A 25,406-nucleotide genomic window follows, 5' to 3' on the forward strand; every position below is an offset into this window, starting at 1 on the left:
TCACCCAGTGCTTCTGTAGAAATCTTGCACATAAAGCAGCAATAGCGTTAGACTACATATAAAACGTTGGAACATTTGAGAACTTGTATTTCTATTTATAAACCAATTGTGTCAGCTTGGTTCAAAAAGTCCAAGTTTTTATTGCCAGTTTTGTGGTTACAAAAGTTGCAAAAGTAACAAGATCAAAACTAAAGAGTCATGAATCTTTTTAACATGTTCACTTCAAGCATCAGTCAGTGCAAACAACTGCTACCTATACAGTATTCTTTAATAGGCCTATCCAACTTGTTCTGCAAGTGTTCACAGCCAGAAATGTTTGCAAAGATCTTACCTTCTAGAGAAGATTGACCTCGTCAGGGAACGTATCTTCAGAGCAACAGCCACTCCCTAACTTCCCACATTGCTCAGAAGAGAGTTTCTTACCACTGACATTACTCACTGACATAAAAGCAAACCTCCATACAGGCAATCAATGTAGGTATTACAGTTTAACCCACTGTTGTTAGGGGTCAGACTAAGCAAGAGACTAAGTAGTTTGCTAGATTACCAACAATATGTATGTAATTCCCTTGACGTATTTTTGCAGAGTAACTCACCTGTATCACTCCTTCCATCATGTTCACCATCTTGTTGACTATTGCAATGACTTTGTGAGTACGCTCAGCAGGAGTGATGTCAGGTCTGTACTGGTTGGACAATACATACCGACATGTCATATACAACACATATGTAGGTGACAGCTTAAAATGAACTGTCGAGCTATTTGTGTAATTTATAATGGCAGATAAGAAGGCATCTTCAGCTGTAGACAAAGAGGAAAAAAAATACATAAAGCCAAAGACAGAAAGAAAATTTTCATAACTTGAGGCATAGATGATTTCTTTGGTTGGGGGGAGAGGGGAGACACTTACAGGAATTTGAACTCTTAATTGTCTATTATGTCCTACAGTTACTCAGGCATATTAACAACACACTTCTACAGAAAGATAGAAAATCTGATCATTGGGAAACATTTCTGTACTATTTTCTATCTCTTTGCTGAGAATTTGCATCTTCAAGGGAACGGGAAAATGCAAGATTTCTCTTGTACATTTTATTCCTACAAAGCTTCCATACAAAAAAAATTAAAAAAAAAAAATCAGTATTTGTTTGCTCACAGACCTATTTAGTTTCAAATATTTGGAGTCTGAACAATCTCTGGTATGATTTTTTTCTACCAGATCTGAGGCCTTAAAAACCTGGGGAGCAAGATAATAAAAATGAAATTCTAAATGAAAATGTTAACCTAATCAAATTTAATATAAAATGGATTTTGACCAAGACATAATCTATTATCCAAGGCATAGAGAACTGTATAGAAGAAAATGAATACTGTTGAGGAGATGGGATTAGAATTTTTTTCACATTTTATTTCAGTATCTGAAAATAAAGAGTTGAAATGCAATTAGAATTAGATACGCATGAACCTGCCTCAATATCTGAAGTATCTGTTCACCCTCCCAATAAAACAAATTAGATTGTTTGATCTAGTTGTCTATCTAGATTGTCTGTCACCTGTACAGACATTATTATTTTTTTCAATGTTTACTTAAATTATCTGTAAGTTTTCAAACTCACTGAAATATTACAGTACAGAAAAAGGTGTCAACATGGTAGTGTTGTAACTTCACAATTTACTCACAGCTTTCCCTGAATTCAATACTGGCAGGTAGTATCAGTTCTGGTCCATGGGTATCCTGAGATCTAAAGAAAGATGAGAACAATCAAAACAAACAATCCACATAGATGATATGAATTCCACTGTAAAATGACAGATTTCTCCAAATACACTGGTTCCAAATGTTGACACAACATCCTTCCACAAAATGATCCTTTTTTTTACCTTTCCTCCAGAATCATTCAAAGCTGTGTTTGACAGCAACACAATAGATCAAAATACAGACTTTAACTGTCGAGTCTGTGATATTAATGAACACCCTCTTCTGCACTGCACAGCAGACTTACAGGATCAGTTTACCATCTGCTATTGACAGGATTCAAATAACAAATTATTCATGGACACATGAAAGTAAGTGAATGAAGCTTTGCCTGGAACATCAGCTTGGTTACAACAAATGTACTTTGCTGCCTTTAATGCCCTCAAAACTGATGAGGACTTAGTGAACCTATTTGTACTTTTTTCTGGTAAGGAGGAAAAGAAGGTCAAATCTAGCCCCTAGCCTCACCTGGCTGTTGCTACACTACATTAAGAAACAGCAGTCATCGCAGGAGGCCCAGAATTACACCCTCGCTGTAATTGACTGTAGGGCTAGTTTTTACCACTACCCATCAGAGAAATCACAAAATAGAAAACTGAACAAAATTTGATTTTTCTGGTGTCTGCAAAAGGTGAAGCACTTTTCACAGAATCATTGAATATCCTGAGTTGGAAGGGAACTCACAAGGATCATTGAAGACCAACTCCTGGCCCTGCACAGGACAATCCCAAGAGTCATAGCATGTGCCTGAGAGTATCATCTAAATGCTTCTTGAAATCTGTCAGGCTTGGTGCTGTGACCACTTCCCTGGGGAGCCTGTTCCAGTGCCCAATCCCTCTCTGAGTGAAGAACCTTTGCCTGATATCTAACCAATCATTCCTCCCTAAAGTAAAAGCATTAAATGAGCTGTTCTCTGCAGTTGAGCACCTAATTTTTTGCAAATAAGTAAAAGCAGCTTAACATTACCTTCATGCAATAATCATTTTTAAGCACATGTAACACAGGTAGCTTTCAAATACTTTCCCCAGCAACTGTGATAAAGAAACTAATGTAATATAATTATATAAACCTCATTCTCCTGAGTATTATTACTTATGCCACAAAGCAGACATAGGACATTGAAAGTCTTTATTCAGCTATCTTCTGTAGTAAAAAAAAAAAACAAACAAACCAAAACAAGCAAAAAACAAACACAAAAAAACTTTGAAGGTTGATATTAAAAGATCTAAAATTAAATTTTAGCATATTGAATCAAAAAGTTAGGGTTTTGTGGGGGGTTTGTTTGGTTGCTTGCCTTTCTTTTTTAAACTTGCAAAACCTTAAACCAGCAGAGAGAACTCAGTTATGCCATCTAGATAATACCTATATTAAGCAAATCCAAGTTCTGAGGAGCTGAAAGTTAAGGAACAGCAGTCACAGCAGGGCAATATGTACACAAATTTCTGCCAGTTCAGTTACATTTCAAACATGGCAACATGCTCTCTTTATGAAAAGCACTCATCTGGTGTGTAAATTGTAGTATTTCACCTCTTTCTATTGCTATAAATCTAAAATGAACTAATTTCTCACTATCTTCACACTGTCGAGAATGCATCATCTTCACTGAAAACTTAATTAGTTCCATAGAATAATAACTAATACACAGCAGTAAAAAGTAGAACTATAGTGACAACTCCAGAGAAATTTTTAATCTGTCGTTAAAGGAACGATAATAAGGCATAGAAATATTTTAACAAACTGGCTAGTAAACCAGTTACAGATTGCAGCTGAAGGATTTATTTTATTTTATTTAGAAAAAAATGATATTGATGTCTTTCAGCACAAATGAAGGAACAGAATTCACAGCCAATGAGAGACGTGTCACGAGTGATGAGAGCTGATACGATTAGTTAAGGATTGCTTACAGAAATTTGGAAATCGGCTTTCAGAGACAAGTTAATATGAAGTACTCTTTAAAAAATGTTAATTTAGTTTTACCTGTAAATTACTTGTCTAGGAACAGATGCAGTAACTCAATTATTTAACTACCTTAATAGGAGTTCCCCTCAACTAATCACAGAATCATAAAATGGTTTGGGTTGGAAGGGGACCTTGAAGATCATCTAGTTCCAACCCCCTGTACCATCTTCTGCCTTCACCTAAGCATACATAAAAGAACGTTAATTAAGCTTTGCAAATTAGAAATCTAAGTTAAAATAATTCTCTGTGCTTCTGATATGATAGCAGCTGCCCAACCTGCTTTATTACTGGATACATTTTAAGTATATATTATCTTCATGCTATTCTTTTATAGATAAAGCCTCTCTATGGTGATGAAATTCTTTGAGCTAAACCAGTCTGAAAGTCTAGTTAGGTTATGTCTGGGAGGGCCGTAAAATATTGATTAGGGGTTGCCTTCTCTCTTAGTATAGTATCAGGTAATACTACACTTTAAAATTGCATTAAAAACATAAGTACATTCTCTAGGTATTTCTGTATTTTCCTAGATTGTCTCTGATAAACTGCATAAAAATGAAAATATCCTTGTGTGATTGTTTTAGCCAGCCTACTAGCTATGTATAAATTTTGTAAAGCATGTTAAAATTAGGAATCGGGTGAGTGTCTGCATTTAGTTAACACCACTTTTCTATCACTATTCTTATTTCCAACCAATCATATCTTTAAGAACTCTTGAAAGGTATCCAAGGCAAAAATGATCTTTTCTGATTTTTATGATATGCTTGCCCATACTAATTGTAGTCAGTTATCTAATGAGCATGTATGACTGCAATCTTTAACTAAATAGTCATTATATTTTATTTCCAAGAATCACATTTCAATCAGAACAACTATACCCAATAAGTAAACTGGAGTTATGCTCTCAGTTCTCAATTATTTTTCTTTCTAGAAATGAAAAAACATGGCAGCCAAGTTCTAATCTTTGGTCTTCAACCCATTCAGTGAGTTGTAGGAAAAAAAGTCTTATTTGTCTTATTATTCACCTTTGAACAGTAGTGATGAACACACAAAAAGTAGACACATGAGGCAATATGGGGTGGATTAGTTGTACAGCAACAAGAACCTGCAACTGCTCAGTGAAGATTTTTTTTGCTTTTCAAACAAATATAGCAGTTCAGGATTACTATCCTTACAGTTCACAAAATGAGACCAGAGTATCCTAGAGGAAAACTAATTAAAGATCCACAAAATACATCCACAAAAGGGAATAATTCAGTGTACTTGAGCAACACACTGCCTAATTTGCCAAGTCCTAATTTGACACTCTGACTTTGCTAATTTGTCAATCTCAATACGGTGAATCTGAGAGAAAGAGCACATGATAGAAATGCTGTATTTGGATAAATAACACTGGGATTACACAACACATACTATAGACATGTAAGATATATACAGGAAATAAAGTATCAATGCCAGCGCTGGTGGTAAAGATTTCTGTGGTTGTAGTTATCACAAATTTAGGTGTGCCTCTGTAAAAATACTTCATGCACAAAGGAACCAAGGTGAAAAAAACTGTAAAGACTAGCAATGAGTACTCTCTTCAGAAAGAATTTTAAAAGTTTTAAAAAATACAACAAAATAAAGCCAAAATGCAGCTCACAGATGGCTCTGTGTTTTTGAAATAAAGAACTACAGCACAAGATAATCCTCTTCATAGAAATTTAATAATCTTCACACACATACACAGATCAAGAAATACTAACAGCAGCAGCCTCAAGAACTTCTGAAAAGCTATAAAAAGTTCTGAAAGAAGTTTTGGTCATCTTTTATGAAAGAGGAAAATTACAGTTAAAAATACTAGTAATTCAATAAGGAGGAGTTAAATCTTCAGTAACCTTAATAAAAGCAGTTCTGAAAAAGAATCTCAAAATGCCCAGATACTCTACCAAGAGACTGCAGAGTAGAGCAGAGTTATATTCTACTGCAACTTCACTGAAAGTATTTAAAATATTTTCTTTCTACAAAACACTTGATCATTCAAGTACAGGCAGAAGTACAATTTTCTGCTCTTTTTTGATTGTATTTTTTTCTACCACTCAGATCTCTGAACTCTGTCTAGTGAATAATAAATCCATCTAAGGGTACTAAAAGCTTCATACTACAAGCATTACAACTTGAATCACTGCACGTTTTATCCCTGCAGCACATTTGCCTTACCCTTCATCCATTTATCATAGCTGTTCATCTAAATTTAAAAGCTGATTCAGGTAGACAGCAATATAATCCTGTATTTTTCTAAAGATTTGAAAAAAATTCTGTTCACATAATCACTGATTCACTGAGGTGTGATAGGAACTCTAGAGATCGTCTGGTCCAATTTCCCTGCTCAAAATGGGGTTAACTAAAGCAAGGTGCTCACTACCCTGTCCCCTCAGGTTTTAAGTATCTTAAAGGACAGAGTCCACACCTGCTGACAACACTACAGTAGAAATAGCAATGACCTGGTTATTTCACTCTCCAGAGGAAATCACGTCTTGCCACTGGCAAATGAAAATTTCAAATAATTGTCCTTTTGTTATTGAAGACATTTCACATGACATGCCTAACCACAAATCAACAATGCTGTGACACAACTGTCAGCCTGACTTCACAAAGAGAACTGCAAATAAAAAAAAAATAAAGTAATCCTTTGCTTCAGTATTCTGTTAAGTATTTTGAAGTGTTTTGCTTTGCTTGTCAATCCTGAGGTTTATCTGGAACAAGATCTCAAAGAAAACCTCATTCTCCATGGGGAAAACCAGACTGCTTAAAATACTTTAACACACCTCTACTATTATGATGTTTGATCTATTGGAACAATTTATCCAGTTTTTTCAATTATGAGAAGTAATGGGTTGCATGTTTCCTACCTGCTTTCCTGTCTGCGGTAATCTTGCTGTTCTATTCTAATCATCGGCTTCACCATTCCTCGTTCAGCTGTGCTGGATGCTGATGATGTCCTGTCACCATCAAGCCTGCTGGTGCTCTAATTCAAAACAGCAGGACAGGTGCTTAGCATACAAACACTGGATTAGCTTGACATTACTAAAATGAAGTGTCAATTTGAGGCTTGAAAAGAGATGGGAGAACAGAAGAGAGGGGTATGGCACAGCGACCAGCAGCTCAGCAGGTGTTTCCACCACAATGAAGCACTGCTTGCAATTCAACAGACCACAATGGCCAGAGAGCAGCTCTTTGTTAATGCACTGCAAGAACTTATAATGAAACTTTCAAATGTCTTTAAAAGTTGCATAGATATCAATACAAACTACGAACGAGTTGGTAATGAAAACTTTAGGTAAGAGACAAAGTTAAACATATTTACTGATTTAAAACTGTCCATGCTCCCCCACCCTGATTCTGCAATAGTTCAAAGTGCTTACACTACTGACCCATAACATAATTTATCCTGATCTTAAGGAAACTCTGATCTGCTAAACAGTACACAGTTTTCCAAGACAAGAAGTGGCAATTCAAACTATGTTATTTTTTTATGTACCATTTAATTTATTTTCTTTCCTGAATAGGAAGCTTTTAATTTTTAATTTCCAATTACATCAAACTCTACCAGGAAAGGGACAAACGCTGCTTTTAGCAGCAAAACACATAGCAATTATTTTCAGTATAGAGTTGAAAACGAGACATTAGTAATATATGAAGTGTTTCAACACTTCATAAGAAGTTTCTAGGACCAAATAATTTGCTTTGACATAAGAAAACCTACCAAAAAGTGCATCTCAAAACAAGTTTTAGCAAAATATTTTTTTCAGTACTGACATGCCAATCACAGAACCACTTTTCATCATCATATCTCAAAGAACTTTCATTAAAGTTACTGTTACCCGTTTTCCAAACGGAAAAGCAAACTTAGAAGACAGCAACTGTTAGAAAATGAGTGATTGATCAGTGAGTTAACAAGATGTCATATACATTCTCAAACAGTACAACTAGAAAAGAAAATAAATTTTCCCAATAATCCCTAGGTCCACTAGTATTTTTCTAATGAGTGTGAAAAGGATATGAAGTCGTATCAGAAACTCTTACTCTGAGTTTTAAGACATTTTATTAGTTTACAAAGTTTCTGTTCTTCCTTCTGAAATGTCACTAAATAAACTCCTAACAGAGGTAGGTAAAGAGCACACACAAGATAAAAGAAAGCACAATCACAACTCTAAAAAGAAAGTAGAGAAACTGAATCAAGACTGTGGCAAGGCAAAAAAAAAGACTAACAAAGATATTCGAAAGCTATCAGAGTATTTTTAATACCTACACTGACACATTAATATCACTAAATATTTACAAGTATTTCAATTTTATGATAGTAGTAATAAAACATAAAAGGAAATGCATTTCTGGGAGGATTACTACATTTCGTACTGCTGAAATAATTCACTCTCTCATTTCATCTGAGGCATGTGATCATAGTCAAGTAAGGCATTAACCATTGTGTCATTTTACTGTGCTCTTGTAAAACGCAATTCTGACACAAAATTTATTAGCAGACAGTGCAGAAAGCAAGCCAGAAAAGATTACCACCTCATAAAATGTTTATAATTATGACTGCAGAGACAGTTTGTTTAGGCAATGTGTGTACAGGAGCTCTAATGAAGCCTAAAGTCACATCCATTAAATTTAAAAAGCCTAGTTAAAGTAAAATGTAACACCCTTTCACATTTTATATAAAACATTTATTTACTCGATCACAGATGACAATGCCATATGCTACACACACAAGGTAACGATGATCAGTTTTAATACAAATCTCTACTTGCATGTGTCAGTTTGGGGAGAAACCACTTTAGGCTCGAGGAATTTCCCTTTCTAAAAAATGTTACTATTCTTGACAGGGAATGCATGCCAAAATGCCAATACAAATTTAAACAAAAGAGTTTTGTGGGAAAAAAAGCCTCAAACCAAAAAAAATAATGCACATGATACCTGAGCCCATCCACAACAGAAAACGGCTGGGGAGACTGATGAATTGGCCACACTTCCCCAAGTACTACCGATGTTGCAATTTTGATTTAACCTACATATATTATTATTTATTACTTATTTAGTCATCATGGAATACCTTGCTTGCTGGTAGTGCTGTTCCACTGTGAACATCTCCCTCCAGATCAAATGTGGTTTCCTGTACAGCTCTAAAAGTAAGATAACATTTAATGTACATTTTAGAAATTATACTGTTAAACACTTAACAAACAAGGAACAGAGTAGCTAAAATTAGTAAATTAAAATTCAACCATCAGTCCAGTTAATATTAGTTTTTTTTAATACTGTATCAATTCTTTATATTAATAGAACCTAAAAATATTTACACAGATCATTTAATTTGGAAAAACAGATTCTTAGCTAATTTCACAGAATCACAGAATATGCCGAGTTGGAAGGGACCCACAAGGACCATTGATTCCAACCCCTGGCCCTGCACAGGACCATCCCCAAGAGTCACACCATGTGTCTTGAAAGTATCAAGTGAGAAAATATAAATACACATAAACAAATACATATTTTATGTGTTCATGGCCTTGCATTCCCTACAGTAGACTTGCAACAGTTCTTCAGTACTAAACGTACAACATTCTTGATAACGTAAATAATTCATAAATCATAGTAGTGCATGTTATTATGTTTATTCTAAAGATTTTAAAAAGTATTTAGTTGTTCAAGTTGCAATAGCCTTTTGCCATAGATTTTACTGTCCAGATAAAGCTCTGCAGTAACACAGTGCTTTGCAGTTGACTATGTAAACCCGCAAGACCATTTATTTATTGATCTGCAGGCTAAATGCAGAATGAACTCAGGATTTAAGTACGAATATTACAGGACAGCTAAATGGCTGGAGGTCTTCCTGCAGACAGGTCCTACAGCAAGCATACAGTATCCTTCCACGTGAAAATAAAGTGGAGAAAAAATAATAATGGTTAAAACATACACCTATATTAACTCAGCAGATAAGCTTCTTTTCCTAGATATCTTTCTCTCACTTATCTCCAAGCCAATTTGTTTCTTTTCAAAACCACATTATACAATAATGTGTATAGCAGCAATAGTAGCCTCATTTGGACCCAGAGAAGATGAGAGCTATGTTGTTTTTTTCCCCTGCTATACAAAATCATTTTAAGATTGTTTCTTCTGATTATTTCTGTAGCCACTGAAGAAAACACCTGAACCCCTACAAGTCACTAAATCTACAATCACTATTTTTATTATGCACCTATCAAAAATATGAATATACAGAAAAACAACAGGGTGGACTTCTGGACTGTTAGTCCTTGCGACACAGGAACTAGAACATAAGTAATCGCACTGTAAAAAGAGGTTGCTATATTGAGACATTTAGTTCCCTATCTTAATAGTTTTATTTCATGATTACTTCATTTCCAGGTCCTTCTAGTGGAATTTTAAAAGTTATCTGAGAAAAAACAAAAACCAAGCTCTCTGAAAACATTCAGCAAATTCTTTACTTATCACAAAGGTTGGATGAATTTTGAAATACATTAAAGTATTTAACATGAGGAAGAGGAGTGAGCATGAGGAAAACTTGTTTGAATACTCCATAATGAAAAGACACTTGCTAATCCTAAATAAAATCACAAGGTGGAGCTCAAGTATTCAAATTATATATTTAACACTTTAAATGAGTTCTGAGTAGTTGCTTTTAAGTCATACTCTAGTCACAGGCCATTTATAATGCACTAATTCTCTATTTTTTTCCAAGGCTCACCTCCTCACCTCAGTGGGAAGAAAATAAATTTTACTCACCCAGTTTTGTGTCTTGGGCCTTTGACCATAAGACTTGCATCAGTAGGTCTTTTGGAAATAATATGGTCCTGAGTAGGATCCACAAACTTAAATACATGAGATGACCCAAACTGAACCTTCATTCCACTTTGCAGCATGGTGGTTTCTGAAATACGCTGACCTTCCACATAGGTTTCAGCATCAATGCTTCTCGGGGTTACAGTAACAACTCCATCCATATTAGTGAGGTCACAATGATGAGGCTGAATTCCTGGACCAAATAACTGGGAATAGAATTAATTAAAATAGAATAAATTAAATTATACTGCATCAGAAATTAAAATAAAGAGACTGAGCTGTAGCTTACCCTATTTACAGACTAGTAATTTAACTTTGCTTGCTTACGAATTTCACATACATGAGTGGTACTATCATTATTGAGTTTCACTTCATTTTTCATTGCAAGAAGAAAATAAAACACACATTTAACTAACATGCGCAGCAGAAATCCCTTAAAAAGTTTTTCACTTTTTTGGTCATATACTGTTCAGACTGTTTTCTTCCACTTGCTGTTTTGATGTGAAATCTCACAATGCAAGTAATTACAAGTCAATTAACTGCACTGACATGGACCCAGGGTGCTATAAGAGAGTCCTTGTCATGAACTTCACATATATATGCTTATTTTATACACTTAAGAAATTCTACCTCAAAGGGATTGAGAGTAGGACTTGAAAGCCATTAAGCAATTACAATAACACTGATATGCACCATTTGACCCAGTTATGAAACAAAAAAACCCATTTCGAATAATAAAATCCTTAAATTATAAAGACCTTACTTAAAATAATAAAACCCTTCTCTTAACACAAGAAAGGAAATAAATTCAGATAGTTATGACCATTAATATGACTAATATAATGAATTAATATGAAACTGCAGCAATATTTTACCCTTCTAGCTTTGAAGGGTATATTTATAGCATATTTTACTAGTTCCCACAATTACACATTACACACCGCAGATCAGATCAGTACTGTCACGTGAGTCTGCTTTTTTCCATACCTGAATAGAATTGTCATCAAACTTTTCAGTTCCAACTTCAGTGACACTTAATTGTAGACGATAGAGCTTTGGCTTATCTCTGGAGTCAGAACCATCTGTACAGCAAGTCATAAATATTAATTTGCAAGTTATTAAAGTTCAAATATTCACACAATATTTCTACATTTTTGCAATTTAATTCAGAATAGCAATGTTCACAAAAAACCTGAGTGACATCCTTTCAAGATTTGTTGGGAACTTAGTTTTTCATCATAATCCAAGAACACTGAAAGTAGACAGAGCCTACTTGGAGCAGCTGTTTTCCACAAATGCAAAGAATAAAGTAATCAAGAACTACTATTCTGAACATACTTTGAAAAACCTTCTCTATTTCCTAGTAGTTTGAACAATACAATTTTTGTTAAACTCTAACGTTTTATATGGGTATACCAGAATGGGTTTAAAGATTAGGAAAATAAATTACCTGCAGATCTCTATAATAATAGAATTTATTGACCTTACTGAAGTACAGATTATCAGCAATATCTACTGTCAAAAGGTCCACATACCAAACTCTTTCCAATTCATCAGATACTGAACTAGACCAATATTAAAAGAGAATCTTACAGAATGTTTACTTACAACAGCTTTAGTCTTAATATATAGGACTTTAGCACTTCTGGCCTTATCTTTATAGTCCCATTGACCTATATTTTCATCTCACAGAAAATGAGGTAAACAATAAAGTTCATTTTCCTACTCCCCCCAGAAGTACACACTGTCCAAGTAGAATAAAATTTCACAAGATACACTGGACATAAAGTGTACATGATTTTAGCTGGTGCCTTCACAGGCTAACACAAATGGGTTTTGGCGTACATACAAATCCTCCCTGCTTCCCAGAAAATCCTACAACTTTAAATACTATCAGCTACTGAAGTAATACTGTCACTTCTGACTTCTCTCCAATCTCTTCTCCAAAGCAAAGATGTAAAAAAGGGAGGCTGCAAGACAAAGAATGTCTTATCTGTGGATATGAACAATGACTTCAACTCATCCCCCAAAAAGCATTAGAGAACACTATTAAAGCCATGGCACATACAGTGACACTGTCTGTGGTAGGATACTAGTCATCTTCAAGTCTTTAAATGAAAGTCAATATAAACAAAACCTCCATAAATCCAGTAGCAGAATCCCAGCATTACTACCAGGATCTGTTTATTAAAATCAGAATGCAAGTCATTTAACCATAAAATGGTAGTAGTAAGCTTCTTCTGGGGTTGTTGGGATGCTATCAGGACATAAAGACACCAGGCACAGATAGTCCATAGACTGGTACTGTAAATACGAAAGTGAAGTGCTGATACTACAGTAATATCCAGTTACTGAACACAGAATCACTGCCGTTACATTAGTATGTCATCCATCCTAAAAGAAGCATTAATCATAAGAGCACTCCCTCCTCTAAACATTTTTCAGGTACAGGGATAAGCCTTTTATTAAAACCTTGTATTTGAGTCTAGAGAGGCATACATTTAATATCACTGTACCCCAAAAAAGGTAATGATAATGCAGTATCTTCAGCAATTTGAACTGTGTGCAGTTTTTAATACTTAACAATGTTAAATCATAAATTATATGGTTGCATCTTCAGTGTCACCAAAAGCAGACATGTAATAGGTTACTGAATACATTTGGCTGCTTACACCAAATTCCATGAATTTTTATTATGTCTCCTCACAGCTTACACCCCAAAACTTAAAGTAGCTTCTTTCATTTATTTATGAATCCAAAAATCAAGCATTTCCTCCTCCTACCCACCTCCTACTTTGGTAAATCTGGCACCCAAAAGATACAAGATTCAGTTTGGAGGCAGGGACCTTTATTCAACAAGCAAAAATACTGAAATTTCAAAAAAGTCAATGGCATAAAAGTCAGGGCTAGTTATCTAGGGCTTTTGTACTTAGTTTCTTATGGCACTTTCTCCTAAGCTCTTTATGTACAGATTAGAGAACAGGCTTTACAGTCTAGTGATTTCACCCCTATACTAAACATACTTCCCACTGCCCCCTACTTTTTCATTTTTGACACCTTAAAAAGAAAAAAACAACACCTTTAAAATATTCCTATGTATTTCTGCAAGATACATTATAAAGTATTGTTTTCAAGTGTTTATTTAAGAGAACTTCTTGATCTCATTCCTGAGTTCAGCACTTGTGACTAATCAATCAGTACCAAGTTTCTACTAACATTTACGTCACACCACTGTATATCCTCAATATAGATGAAGATCACAAAAAATGTGCTTTCACATATGAAATATATTTTAGTATCACAGTGTTTCTGCTGAGGCATATTAAGACTGTTTTGTTTCTATGCAGTATCCATTGTAACATGAAAAAACCTTGTTTTAGAACAGCACTAGATACAAATGTTATTTTTAATTCCCACAAAAATGATAAAGATTTAAGGAGTTACTCAAAAGTAATTTAGAACACACATGTAATACTCCACCCAGTAAAAGCCAATTTCTACAGTAAAAGGTCTCTTAATCTTGAAGATAATTACTGTAAATTCTAAAAAAGGATGAAAGGCTTTTTTGTTCTAGGGGAGAGATGCAGGAGGGATGCTGCATTATACTGCAGCGTAAAGTGTTTTATTCCCTGTTTTTCAACAGCTGAAAGTTCGCCTAAATGTTGTTTGGAATGTATCCCTCATAACTCACTGCAGCAGGATTCTGCCACACCTATGGCAAAGACCCTACTCCCAACACATGACAGTCCACGAAGGCAGTTCTTAGCTAAGGATGATAGATTTCATGACTTGGTCTATGCAGTTACAAGTCAACATTCATACTTCAAATAGTAGTGTTACAAAAAAACCTGTGTAGTGAATAGTCACTGCAAGCACATCAACTCAGTGATTCATAACACAAATGTATATTTTTTGAACAACAGAAAAAAATTAAGGCTGACCTTCATGGATATATATTTTAAACATGTTACTTCACCACTAAAAGGTGAGCCCTACATTACTCTGGAAATTATAATTTCAATTGATTTCACTAATCAACACCAGGAAACAACACCAGGAAATAGTGCAGACTTAAAACCAGACCAAACCAAATGATGAAGACCAGATCATAGAAAACAAGTAAGCCCAAAGCTGAACAAAAATGGTCACACAATGGACTTCACCTACTGAGTTAAAATTAGTTAAACCTACATTTGGAAAGCATATTTCCTGCACAAGTTCCTCAGTATTAAGAGTTTAAACCCTAATAAGTTCAGGAGATGGTTGGGCAGACTTGAAATGCCATGTGAAATTCAGGAGATAATTCTGCTATTAAATTTCCAACAAGATGCGCACTTCCAGTAGAAAAAGCCAATGGAAAACCTTTTTATAAACTGTTCTTCTAATAGAGAACAAAATTCTTTCAAACTAATTGTAAAAGTGTTACACATATGCTGCAGTTCTGTTCTCAGAAAGAAGGTTAGCTGAAAGCCAAGGCTTTCAAACTTTTCCAACCTCCTCCAATTCTTCTTTCTGAGTTGTTATTCCTGCATGTCCTCCACATCTTCCATTGCTATGTATTTTACAGCTCAGGGTTGCTCTTTTTATGATGAAGCAGGGAGAAAGCTTTATGGCTTTGCCTTTTTTTTTTTAAATGCTTTGTAATTTTGATTTCAGGCTTGTAAGATCTCAGGGACTCCCATCCTGAAAAAATGTGGTTTTGTCATTTTTCTCAGCCTTTAAATATTAGGATTGAATAACATCCCTGAACTCATCAGCAACCATATTCACAGATAACATAGACAGTATCAGCTATTCAAAGTGCTGCCGAATCTCACTTCAGTCTATCCAGTCTATTTCTATTACTATCAGATTCATCTCAATTTATTGGTTCATTTCATGACTTGGATACAGAGACAATTGCTCACTGCCACATTTAGAGCCACGAGCTACTGAAGTGCATCTTCTACCATCCAGAATCCAATCTTCAGTCAATGAAACAGTCATACAACCAGAAACATCAGCAGCTGTGGAGAAGTGGAAAAACTGGACAAACTTCAGTAGCAAACTTACTGAATTTGTACAATTGCACAAAGCATGAGTCTGGCTAGGTTTTTCTGCAAGAATATAAACAGTCAACGTTTTGACAGGAGGACATTTCTACAGGAGTTATTTCTATAATAAATACAAATATCCTGAAGTGCTTTGTTCCAAAGAGATACACTGGACTCTAGAATACGAAGACGTCTTTTTCACACTGTAAGATTTAAGAGATTGTCTTTTTTTTTTTCCAGTGAGACACAATCAGATTTCAAGCTTTCTACTTAATGTTCAAGTGTTCCTGCAGAGCCCATCCACGCTTTTTAGTTCAGCACACTTTATAAAACTCTTCTGCTCTCTGGAATAATGATGTTAATGAAATGGAAGTCTGGATTCAATTCAAAGAATTGAGCACTGGAGGCATAGGTTTGAATAGAGTTCTTTAAACCCCAGTATTGTATTCCACAACCATGAAAGAAAGGGTGAGCAACACGGACTACTACATGTAGTACTTTTACAGCAGTCTAGAAAACAAAATGCAGAGACTGAGAATAAAAAAAAGTAAGAAAAGGAAAAGGTATTTTGGTAAGACATTTCACAATGAAGAAAGTTGTTTCGTATTCTTGTCTGTTTGGTCAAACCAGGATGTATCAGCACATTACTCTAAACTCTACAGAGAATCAAGGATGCATAATGATTGGTAGGTCAGATTATCAATTTCAAATACTACAGATAAAACTGAGCAAGACTCTACAGTCTAACATGGCTAAATCTTTGATACACACCACTTACGTTAGGCAACAACACAAAACAGGCAGCAGAAGTACCAAAGGATGCTACGGAACACCACAGAGTAAAAAGTAAGGTCACTTTACCAGTGGTCCAAACTATTTCACACAAAAATCACAGATTTCATCCACTGCATCAATGCAGTCAAACAGTGGAAAGCATGGTTAGGTTCTATGCCATTTACCCAATACACTTTTTAACTATGAATTCTGCAGGCAGATGGATCAAAGAACTTTTTATTTCTACCATAACATTGTTTGCTTTTAAACCACCCTATGAAACTTAGCTGTTAATCGTAGATGGAACATTGAACTCTTTGGATGATAGCACATTCATGATAAATTTGATGCTTGTTCACAGATCAAATAATTAAATGGTAGCTGACAAGACAGGTAACTACTTCACCAAAGCAGTCCATTGGAAAAAAAAACCCCAAAGATAAACAAGATAGCCTTTCATTTGTCAAAAAGAAACACAAGATTTACAGCCAGCGAAGTTTTTAGTGACTAATGAGAGAACAGTATTAAATACAGCGTTACCTTCATAAGCGTGATAGTTGTAGTAGGCAAAGTGATTCCTTCTCCCTGGGGTTAGAAACACATGCAGAGGACCCAGGTGAAGGCAGCACCAGCAGGACAGATACCATGCAGAACATGCGGAGGAGGGCAAGAAAAGAAAAGACAGGAAAGGGTGAAACCGTAGCCAGACAACACTTATTCACTTTATAAGGATGAAGTGCATTAAACTCTTTCAATTCAGAAACTGTGTAGAATATAAAGACATCAGTACTACAAAGCTACCGAATGAAACAATCCTTATTGTTTAGAAAAGGGACAACAAGCTGTTAGAAGAAAACCATGAACAATAGATCAGTCCCAGAGGCAATGTGTGAAGGCTTAGTACACAGCGCTGACACCTGTGGCATTTCAGATTGTTTTTCCTCCCTCAGTTAATGGATGTCTTGCTCCACTGCCCAAGCACGACATTTTAATACTACGTTCCACGAAGAGTAAGAGTTCAGAGCACAAGGAATCAAAAGTACTATTAAAAGAATCCAAAATATTAATATGCAAACCAAACCTCACCATATAGAAGAGAATAATAAATTTAATATATTCTGTGCACTGCTAATTTCATCTGGATTAAAAAACCCAACCAAACAAAAAAATCCACAAAATCCCACACTATTTGACTATGAATTTAACCTTTTGTTTGCAGTTCTGATCAAAGGTTTTAGCACCAATTTCCAAACTTGCTTCTCAAAAGGTAAACAACCACACTTCAAATTGTAACATTTGCTCAAATATCTGAGTGTACCCAAGTGACATTTAATAGGAAAAAGAGCTGTATATAACTAAATCATCAAAAATGAAAGTCCATATCCAACTCTTTAAACATGAAGACAATATCAATTAAGAGCACATGTTGTGTATGTTGTATCTCTCCTGGCTGTTCCTAGATCATAAAATTAACTGTAAATTACAACGCAGCCTAGAGAGTTGTAATGATGCCAAAATAAAACTCAGCCTTGCCAGTGATTTGAAGGTTCCATATAGACTGAAAAATGTTTAACTTTAAAGTTTGATTTAAAAATTCATGTTCTTGTCCTGTTAAAAAAATGTTATTTTCCATGCAGAATACTGCCAAATTCCAGGTATGCTACAGTGTACTTGTCAGTGTAAAACAAATCAGATTTGAGCAGTGCTTTTCTGGTTTCCCATCCCAAATCACAATATGACATGTTAAACTATTTTACTTATTACCAAGTTTTAAAGCCCAAAATCCAAAGAATGCTGAAGATTGAATGATTTTTTTATTTTGTTTTCAAAACACTGAAAGCTTCATACTTGCAATCATGCTAATAGAGACAAAGTCTTATGAAATAATTTCTCCTCTTCTTGCACTCCAAACATTTGTTGCTAAAATTTTGATATTACAGAAAGATTCAGCTCTACCTTTAGACAGCTCCAATTCAGAGTCTGGCATCAGAAGAACAACTCATGTGGCATTCACTTACACTGCCCACAGTCTTCCTTGTGCTTACAATGGAAGTCTTACTTTTGGAAAATCCAAATGACTATGTAATAATGTAATTTAGATTGTTAGACAATCAGAATTCTTACCTGGGCTTAATTCTACCAGGTATGGTAGTTTCTCAGGAGGAAGACAAGAGCCATAGCCAGACCCGTCAACTCTTTCCTTCCCCTTTAATGGCTTTCCTTCAGTTATTTTCCTGGTTTTCTTTGGGACATAATCAGGAGGCCGCCTTTTCAACTGAAAGACTAGTATTCCTAAAACACAGTATTATATATCCTTTGAGTCACACTATCAGTGAACAAACACACAACCAACATTTATTAATTTGCAAGTGTTCCATAGGATTACTTCTAGCTTTCTAAATTCCTGACACTTCTTCAAAAGAGTTTTAACTTAGAAATAAGTACACCTTTGTAGAAACTTCAGGATAAAATGTAAAACCTTTCTGCTACCTAAAGATGTAATACTACAAACAGTGCATAATGAAATAGTAAATAACTCTAATGCTCCCTTACATTAAAGGTGCCCAAAAGCAAAACACACTAAAATATATGTTAGAATTTCTTACTTTACAGGGGGTCCACAGCACGGATCCCAGGCATAAAAATCTCTTTAAGCTTTTTGGACATACCTTTATCACTAGGCCACTCCCTGAATATCTGCAGTGGACACTCATCATCATCAAGAATAGTTTCTTTAGCACCTTTATCATCAGAGTGCTGAGCACCAGGAGGCAGCATGACCTAGAAAAGAATTGTCAGTTTTCAGAGCTGTTAGTGGATAATTAGAACAGAGTATTCAGGGGTATATCCTCTGATTACTTTTTTTCCGCATGTGAGAGATAAGGCCAAAGAATTCAGTACCTTGAAACCTTTCCAAGACTTTTTCTAACTCTCCTTTCTGGCCTCCTGCTACAGTTAAATCACACTTCCCAGAACACCAGATATATTTAAAAAGCAAAGAAAAGCAAGTTACACTTAAGGCAGATAAGATCTTCTTCTAGTAAAAAAATATTACTCCAATAACTCAACAGCCAAGGCAAAAAAAAAAAAAAAAACAAACTGTGGAGATGACAGTTATAAAACTGAAGTTTCCTTTATTATTTCACACATTGGAATCAGCCTTACATTTTGCTAATCCCATTCTGCTAACGCAACACAAGTATCTTCAGAAATGACACCACAACCTGGCAAAGACAGTGTCATATCTCCTGACTCCTTGTCTTACCCAAAATTTACCTGGTCTACACAGAGACTAAGGGTACAACTGGAGCATTTCACACGAGTGCTTCATGCTGTCTAGCTCTAAGGAAGAAACAAAACTAAGTATACTTTTGGAACAGAACTACAGACTATTCAGACCTTTAACAGCTATACCCTTGCAATGCAGAGGAAGAGGGAAACCTTGATTCATGAAGTCTGACTCTGAAGGAGGCACTGCCTGTGATTTCATGCATTACTGCTCCCCACAGCAAATAACAATGACAGGAAGTATTACAGTGCATGAGTACCTTCTAAGTTAGACAGATCTTTCAAAGCTGAATAAAAAAATAAAATGTATTTTACTCCCTCATTTGTAATCCTACCAATGTTATTTAAATTCATAGACAATTCTATTTTAAACAAACTGCTTCAAATTATTCCCCTCTCTGAACTATGACCAAGGTAACACCTTTGGAAGCGATGCAGCTATTGGCTACAGCACCCTACTACGCTGCAGCCCTCAAGAGGCTTTCCACTCATTTGTTGCCTCTTCTCCACGCCCACTTCTGTGTTAACCAAGTTCTCACAGATCCACCTCAAACATCCTTTCATCTTCTTCCAAGCAGGAAACAAGTACATTTAAGACCAAAAGTATGTAATCCCTAAAACATTTTCTATGCAAAACCTGGTTAAACACAGGACTAATTAAATTATCTTTAATTAGATTTTCAAATAGACAAGATATTATAAAGGGAGGAAAACATTAAAATGTATAAACCAGAGGGAAACAGAAACACATCTACATTCAAATCTTATCTTGTTAAACCACTCTATTTCACATCTCATATTTTAAAATCAATTATACCTACGGGATAATTTTGATTAGCTAATTAAGCTAACACTGTATTTAAAGCCTTATTCAACAAGCCACAATTTTTAAATTCCAAAGCCCTTGAGACAGAGGGTAACTAGTTAAAAAACAAGAAATACATGCTGCAGCATGTGTACCAGGGGCTGACCAATACCGGACTGAGGAGCAAAGCAAAGAAATCCCAAATGCAGTGAATCAGAGGAATAGATAAGATATCAATGCACAGGTGCTACTAATTTAACCTGCTATTACTTCTGCCATGGAACTTGGATAAGCATCTGTTCTTGGTGTTGGGCTTAAGGGCAGCAATGGTAAACTAGACAAGCCAGAGAAGAGGGGTCACAAAAGCACTGATCCCCTCATCCTCCCAGCCAGTTACCATTCCTCTCCTCTCTCAGGAAGAGCCGAAAACACAGACATATCTCACTTTAAAAAGCATGTGACCTAACCAGAAGAAAGATACAAAATACCACATCTGAGCTTATTAAGGCTAGGACATTTCTCATTGTTACAATGCCTTTTTAGAAAACATCTGTGTTTTAGGTGAATCCTGTCACCCACAAAGCTGAAATTCCTAAAATACATTTTAGAATAATGGAAAAACGAAGGAATAAGTCTATATTATGATTGAGCTTTGGCTCATGGGTAGAGATTTGCTTTAATTTTAAAAAAAGATGCACTTAAATATCCTTTCATGAATTTGCATCCATACAGACTGCTGAGATGAGGCACAGACACTTCCCTGACTTCTGCAACTGCACAGGAAATACAGATGGGTAAAACCAGCTTAAGATCATATCTCTTGGAAGCAGGTTGTCAACTGACAGCCTACGAACTGAAACGAATGCGAAACAGGGAATTAGGAAGAATACACTGTGCTTTGTCGTAAGTGTATTCATGAGCATATATAAATTATCATAAAGTCATTCAATTCTGTATCTATTCATTTAAAATGCAGTGAAACATGCAGAAAATACAAGCTAAGAAATGTAACTTCAGACTTAATTTCCAAAGCATTTGCTGGAATAAAAAAGGGAAGATAATTCTCAAATACTTACTGTGGTTAAGCAATATATACAGATCAAGTTATCAGATCTGTCCTTAGCAAGTGTCTCACACAAGAAAATCCCATGCTATAATAGGTCTTTAATAAGCTCTTCTGTAATTTTAATTTTTTTTAAGTAAAAACCTCATATCTACAGTATATTTGAATATATCTGCTTATTATAAATAATTAATCCTCAATTTTCCTTACAAGCTGGGAACACAGGCTCTGCACATGCCCCTAGCAAAAAAAAACAAAACCCAAAGCAAAACACAAAAAACCAATAAAACAACCCGGAAAAAACCCTCAATGAATCTTGCTAAAAATATTTAATGCCTTATGTCTGTAATGACTATTTCTTAAAAAAAAGAAAAAAAAACAACCTACTCACCATGAACTGCATCTTTTTGCTTGACATTACAAAAAGTTATTTATGTCTTACCCTCAAGTAAAAAAATAAGTGCATGCTAAACCAGAAGTCTAATCCAGACTCTACTTTTACAAGTTAACTAGTTTGCTGCACGCCTGAAGTCTTATGCCCTAAGTGAATATGCACAGGTAGCTTGGAAGACTGTCTAATTAATTTGACATCTTCAGAGATGTGCAGTGAACCCCGTATTACTCAGGGAAACTCCAACCAAGCAAACTGAAACAAGTAAAACACACACTGGAACAAATGTGTGTTTACTTGCTGACATAGAAAAGCACTTTAGAAGCAGGCACAGAGGTACAGCCCGATACACTGCAAACCAGCATATGAAAGCAAGTGAGTGAACTTTGTTACAAGTACTTATGCAACCTTATAATGGTCTTGTCCTATAACTTGAAATCCATCTTAATAGTTAAGTAAATGTCAACAGTTAAAGTCTTCTTTGAAGACACTTTATCTTCCACTCAAACAAAAGATTTAAAAATTCCAACCAGTAAGAAATTGAATGTTCCACTATACACAGTTAAACTCAACGTATATAAAGAATAGGAACATGTACAGGATCTGACTTCTGCAGAAAACTGTAACATCAGAAGAACAACGGGAAAAGCCCTACCAAGGGTAAAGAACAGCTATGAGACTTCCATATAAAAGGAGTACCAATGGCCATTGGACCAATTTAGCAGTGTATTTGTGAGTTTCCAAAAAGAGAGAACGGTGATTAAAAATATGTCAAACTAATGCTAGGGTATTTTAAAGATTTCAGCTAGGAAAGTAATTTCATAAAATATTTGGAAAAAAACCAGATTTTAAAAGTTAGATTTAAAATACTCTATTAATAAAGGAAGGATTAACATATTAAAACCCAAGACTTTATCAGCAGAGCACTGAGAAAGGTCAAGCAGATTTTACCAACTCCAATGACTTATGGTGAGCAAAACAAAGGTTTCCTACACTTAGAGTTATAAAAAAAATCTGCTATTACTCAGTGAAGACCACTCATATTCCAAATGTAAATGTAAGCACACAACTTATGTCAGTACTGAAACTTACTGTATGAATAAGATGCGTTGCTCAGAAAAGACAAAATATTTTCCAGAAGTGCTTTCCAAAAAAATCACTTTGTTTCACAGCTAAGACTTTGTTAACCTATCCCAAGATTAAAGCAACATTCTCCAGACTATTTTATATTAAACATCCCCACAAAAGATCAGAAAATAAGAGGAGGTAACAGGGAACACCACCACTACAACAAGAGTAACTTTCAATAGTTTCCTGGGTAAGTGTGCAATCAGTTCAATAAATTCCCTCATACACAAATATTTTATAATACATCATGATGTCCTCTAACTCTGAACTAAACAGACTGAAGCAAAGCTATCTTCCAAATTCAGTCACAATGTCTCTGCTGTGATTCTCTCAAACCAGCAGAAAAACTGGAATGTCAATTCAGCAACCTGTTTAAAAAGATCAATGACTGACAATCATGAATTGCATTTATGAATCCCACAGTATGAAGATAACTGTGATAATTAAAACTACACATAGTCTGCAGCCAAAACTGAGAATCAATTTTTAATATACTGTGTCATTAAAAGAACGTATTACTTACAAAATTATTTCCCTCTAAAATAAAAACCTATGCAAACTTTTACTGTAAGTAAAATGAACTTTCACAGTTGGAACCCACATTACAAGACAATGAAGACAAGGATAAAATGTCCAGAACTTCATTAAAACTATGCCTAGAATGAAGATAAAACAGTTGAAAAAATGAAAACTAACATTAGTTCACTGTTACAAAACTATAAAATCACTACCATCACCATCAATTCCCAGTTAATTATACCACTACAGACTAGAAGCACAGCAGACACTAAGGTTACTGAAAGATATTATAAAAGCAAATCAGAAAGGAACTTTTAGATCAAACATATATCCACATCCTTTAGAGCAGCTACAAAGTGCAGAGAATAGCACTTACTGCTTTCTTACTGCTTACCAGCGGCACTTTAAGCACTGGAGGAGGGGCAGGGAAAGAGAGCACAATATGATGAGAGACAAACTTTTTTCCCATTCTTTCATCATTTTAAAGAGCAATAAATACACATTTATTGGACAAGTCATAGCCAAAAATGTAATCAAAATTGGACTCAAACAAGGATCAAATGTTTTCAAATCTCACTATTCTCCTTGAGAAGATGACATGGTCAGAAGTTTGTAACCTTTAATCAGTACTGCCCATGGGACTTTTTGATTAAAGCCGTATCTCTAAGAAACAACAACTATAACATTTGGGACTCCTAAAATAATTAAATCCTGAAAACAAGCATAAGTTTCACTTAAATGTTTAATCTTTTCTGATTTGTAATGATGGTAAGCTACTGCTGAAAGCTATAAGGCAACAGCATACAATATACACCTTTTACAATGGAGCTCGCCTCAGCACTTCTGCTTCTGAATGGATGCTCGCTCTTAGTTCAGGGAAATAGTTTTATGCACAAATTTTATGTATCCACAGGACCAACTATTAGTTTATACATCTGTGAATCATAAGCACACCTAGTGGTATAAAACCGCAGTGCCAAGTAAAGAAACATGTTACTTTCAGTATTAACATTTACCTGTATAGCAAGGAATAATTTAGTAAGATTGGAAGATTTAGGTTTTAAAACCAAAAAAACCTGAAAGGTCACCTGAGAATTCCTGAGGCTGTTAGACTGTTAGATTTAAAAAAAAAAAAGTTAGTCACTAAACTAACAGAGTAATTCCATTTCGTTCGGAAGCTACTGCAAAAAAAAAACCCAAACAGATATGAAACATGAGAAGACTTTGTCTTAGTATGTTCACTTACGCGAGCAATACAATAATCCTTGGGATTTTCTTTTTCCAGACCATATTTTTCCAGTGCTTCAATAACTGCAAAGTCTGCAGTATCTGTAGTGGACAGCAGAATTGTCTTGTATGGTATATTTGGTTTTAAACTGTCTGCATAAATTCTCAGTGTTCCACCTTGGAAACAAAACAGAATTAACAATGTTACCAGAGAATAAAAAGACAGACATGCAGTCATTCATTATATTTCTAACAGAATGTAAGAACGAACCCCTTCAGAAATCACTTTGTCAATCCACTAATACAAGAAAAGTTACATAACATCCTCAAAATAAATTTATCACTGCCACTGGTAAAAAACTCCAGTGATCCCTAATCTATGTAATCAAGTCTTCTTCCCAGTGTTTCACCATGCTTAGTATTACCTGAAGTTAAAACGAAACAGTGACAATGGCTGAAGAACAGACCTTTCCCAGCTTGATAGGAAGTTTGTTGTGACCTTCAAGAATCTCCTCTCTCTTTAAAAAGCTCATTTAAGATTTCCCCCAGACGATGTTTTCTACACCCCTAACTCTCTCTTTCTTCACTACCCTTCCATGGTCAGAATACAGCATTTGAG

At 35.2% G+C, this 25,406-nt stretch overlaps 1 protein-coding gene across 22 annotated transcripts in view; it reads right to left on the reverse strand.

Moving 5' to 3' along the window:
* Positions 1–25,406, reverse strand: part of AFDN (afadin, adherens junction formation factor) — a 123,921-nt gene that overhangs the window by 57,795 nt on the left and 40,720 nt on the right. For 18 of the 22 annotated variants that reach the window (XR_003534772.1, XM_027686297.1, XM_027686307.1 and 15 more), the window contains exons 6-15: positions 24,807–24,964; positions 19,036–19,147; positions 18,491–18,658; positions 16,907–16,951; positions 11,547–11,641; positions 10,503–10,765; positions 8,809–8,878; positions 6,605–6,720; positions 1,682–1,743; positions 597–802 (exon numbers count right to left, since the gene is read on the reverse strand). Coding sequence is in view for 21 of the 22 variants with exons in the window: in XM_027686297.1 (XP_027542098.1) it covers positions 597–802; positions 1,682–1,743; positions 6,605–6,720; positions 8,809–8,878; positions 10,503–10,765; positions 11,547–11,641; positions 16,907–16,951; positions 18,491–18,658; positions 19,036–19,147; positions 24,807–24,964 (1,295 nt within the window). In the remaining variant the exon portion in view is untranslated. The remainder of the gene's footprint in view (positions 1–596; positions 803–1,681; positions 1,744–6,604; positions 6,721–8,808; positions 8,879–10,502; positions 10,766–11,546; positions 11,642–16,906; positions 16,952–18,490; positions 18,659–19,035; positions 19,148–24,806; positions 24,965–25,406) is intronic. The other 4 variants (XM_027686328.1, XM_027686401.1, XM_027686451.1 and 1 more) reach the window with 1 other exon arrangement.

The sequence above is a fragment of the Neopelma chrysocephalum genome, unplaced genomic scaffold, assembly GCF_003984885.1.
Source record: "Neopelma chrysocephalum unplaced genomic scaffold, ASM398488v2 Primary Assembly neopelma1_23, whole genome shotgun sequence".
Taxonomy (NCBI): Eukaryota; Metazoa; Chordata; class Aves; order Passeriformes; family Pipridae; genus Neopelma; species Neopelma chrysocephalum.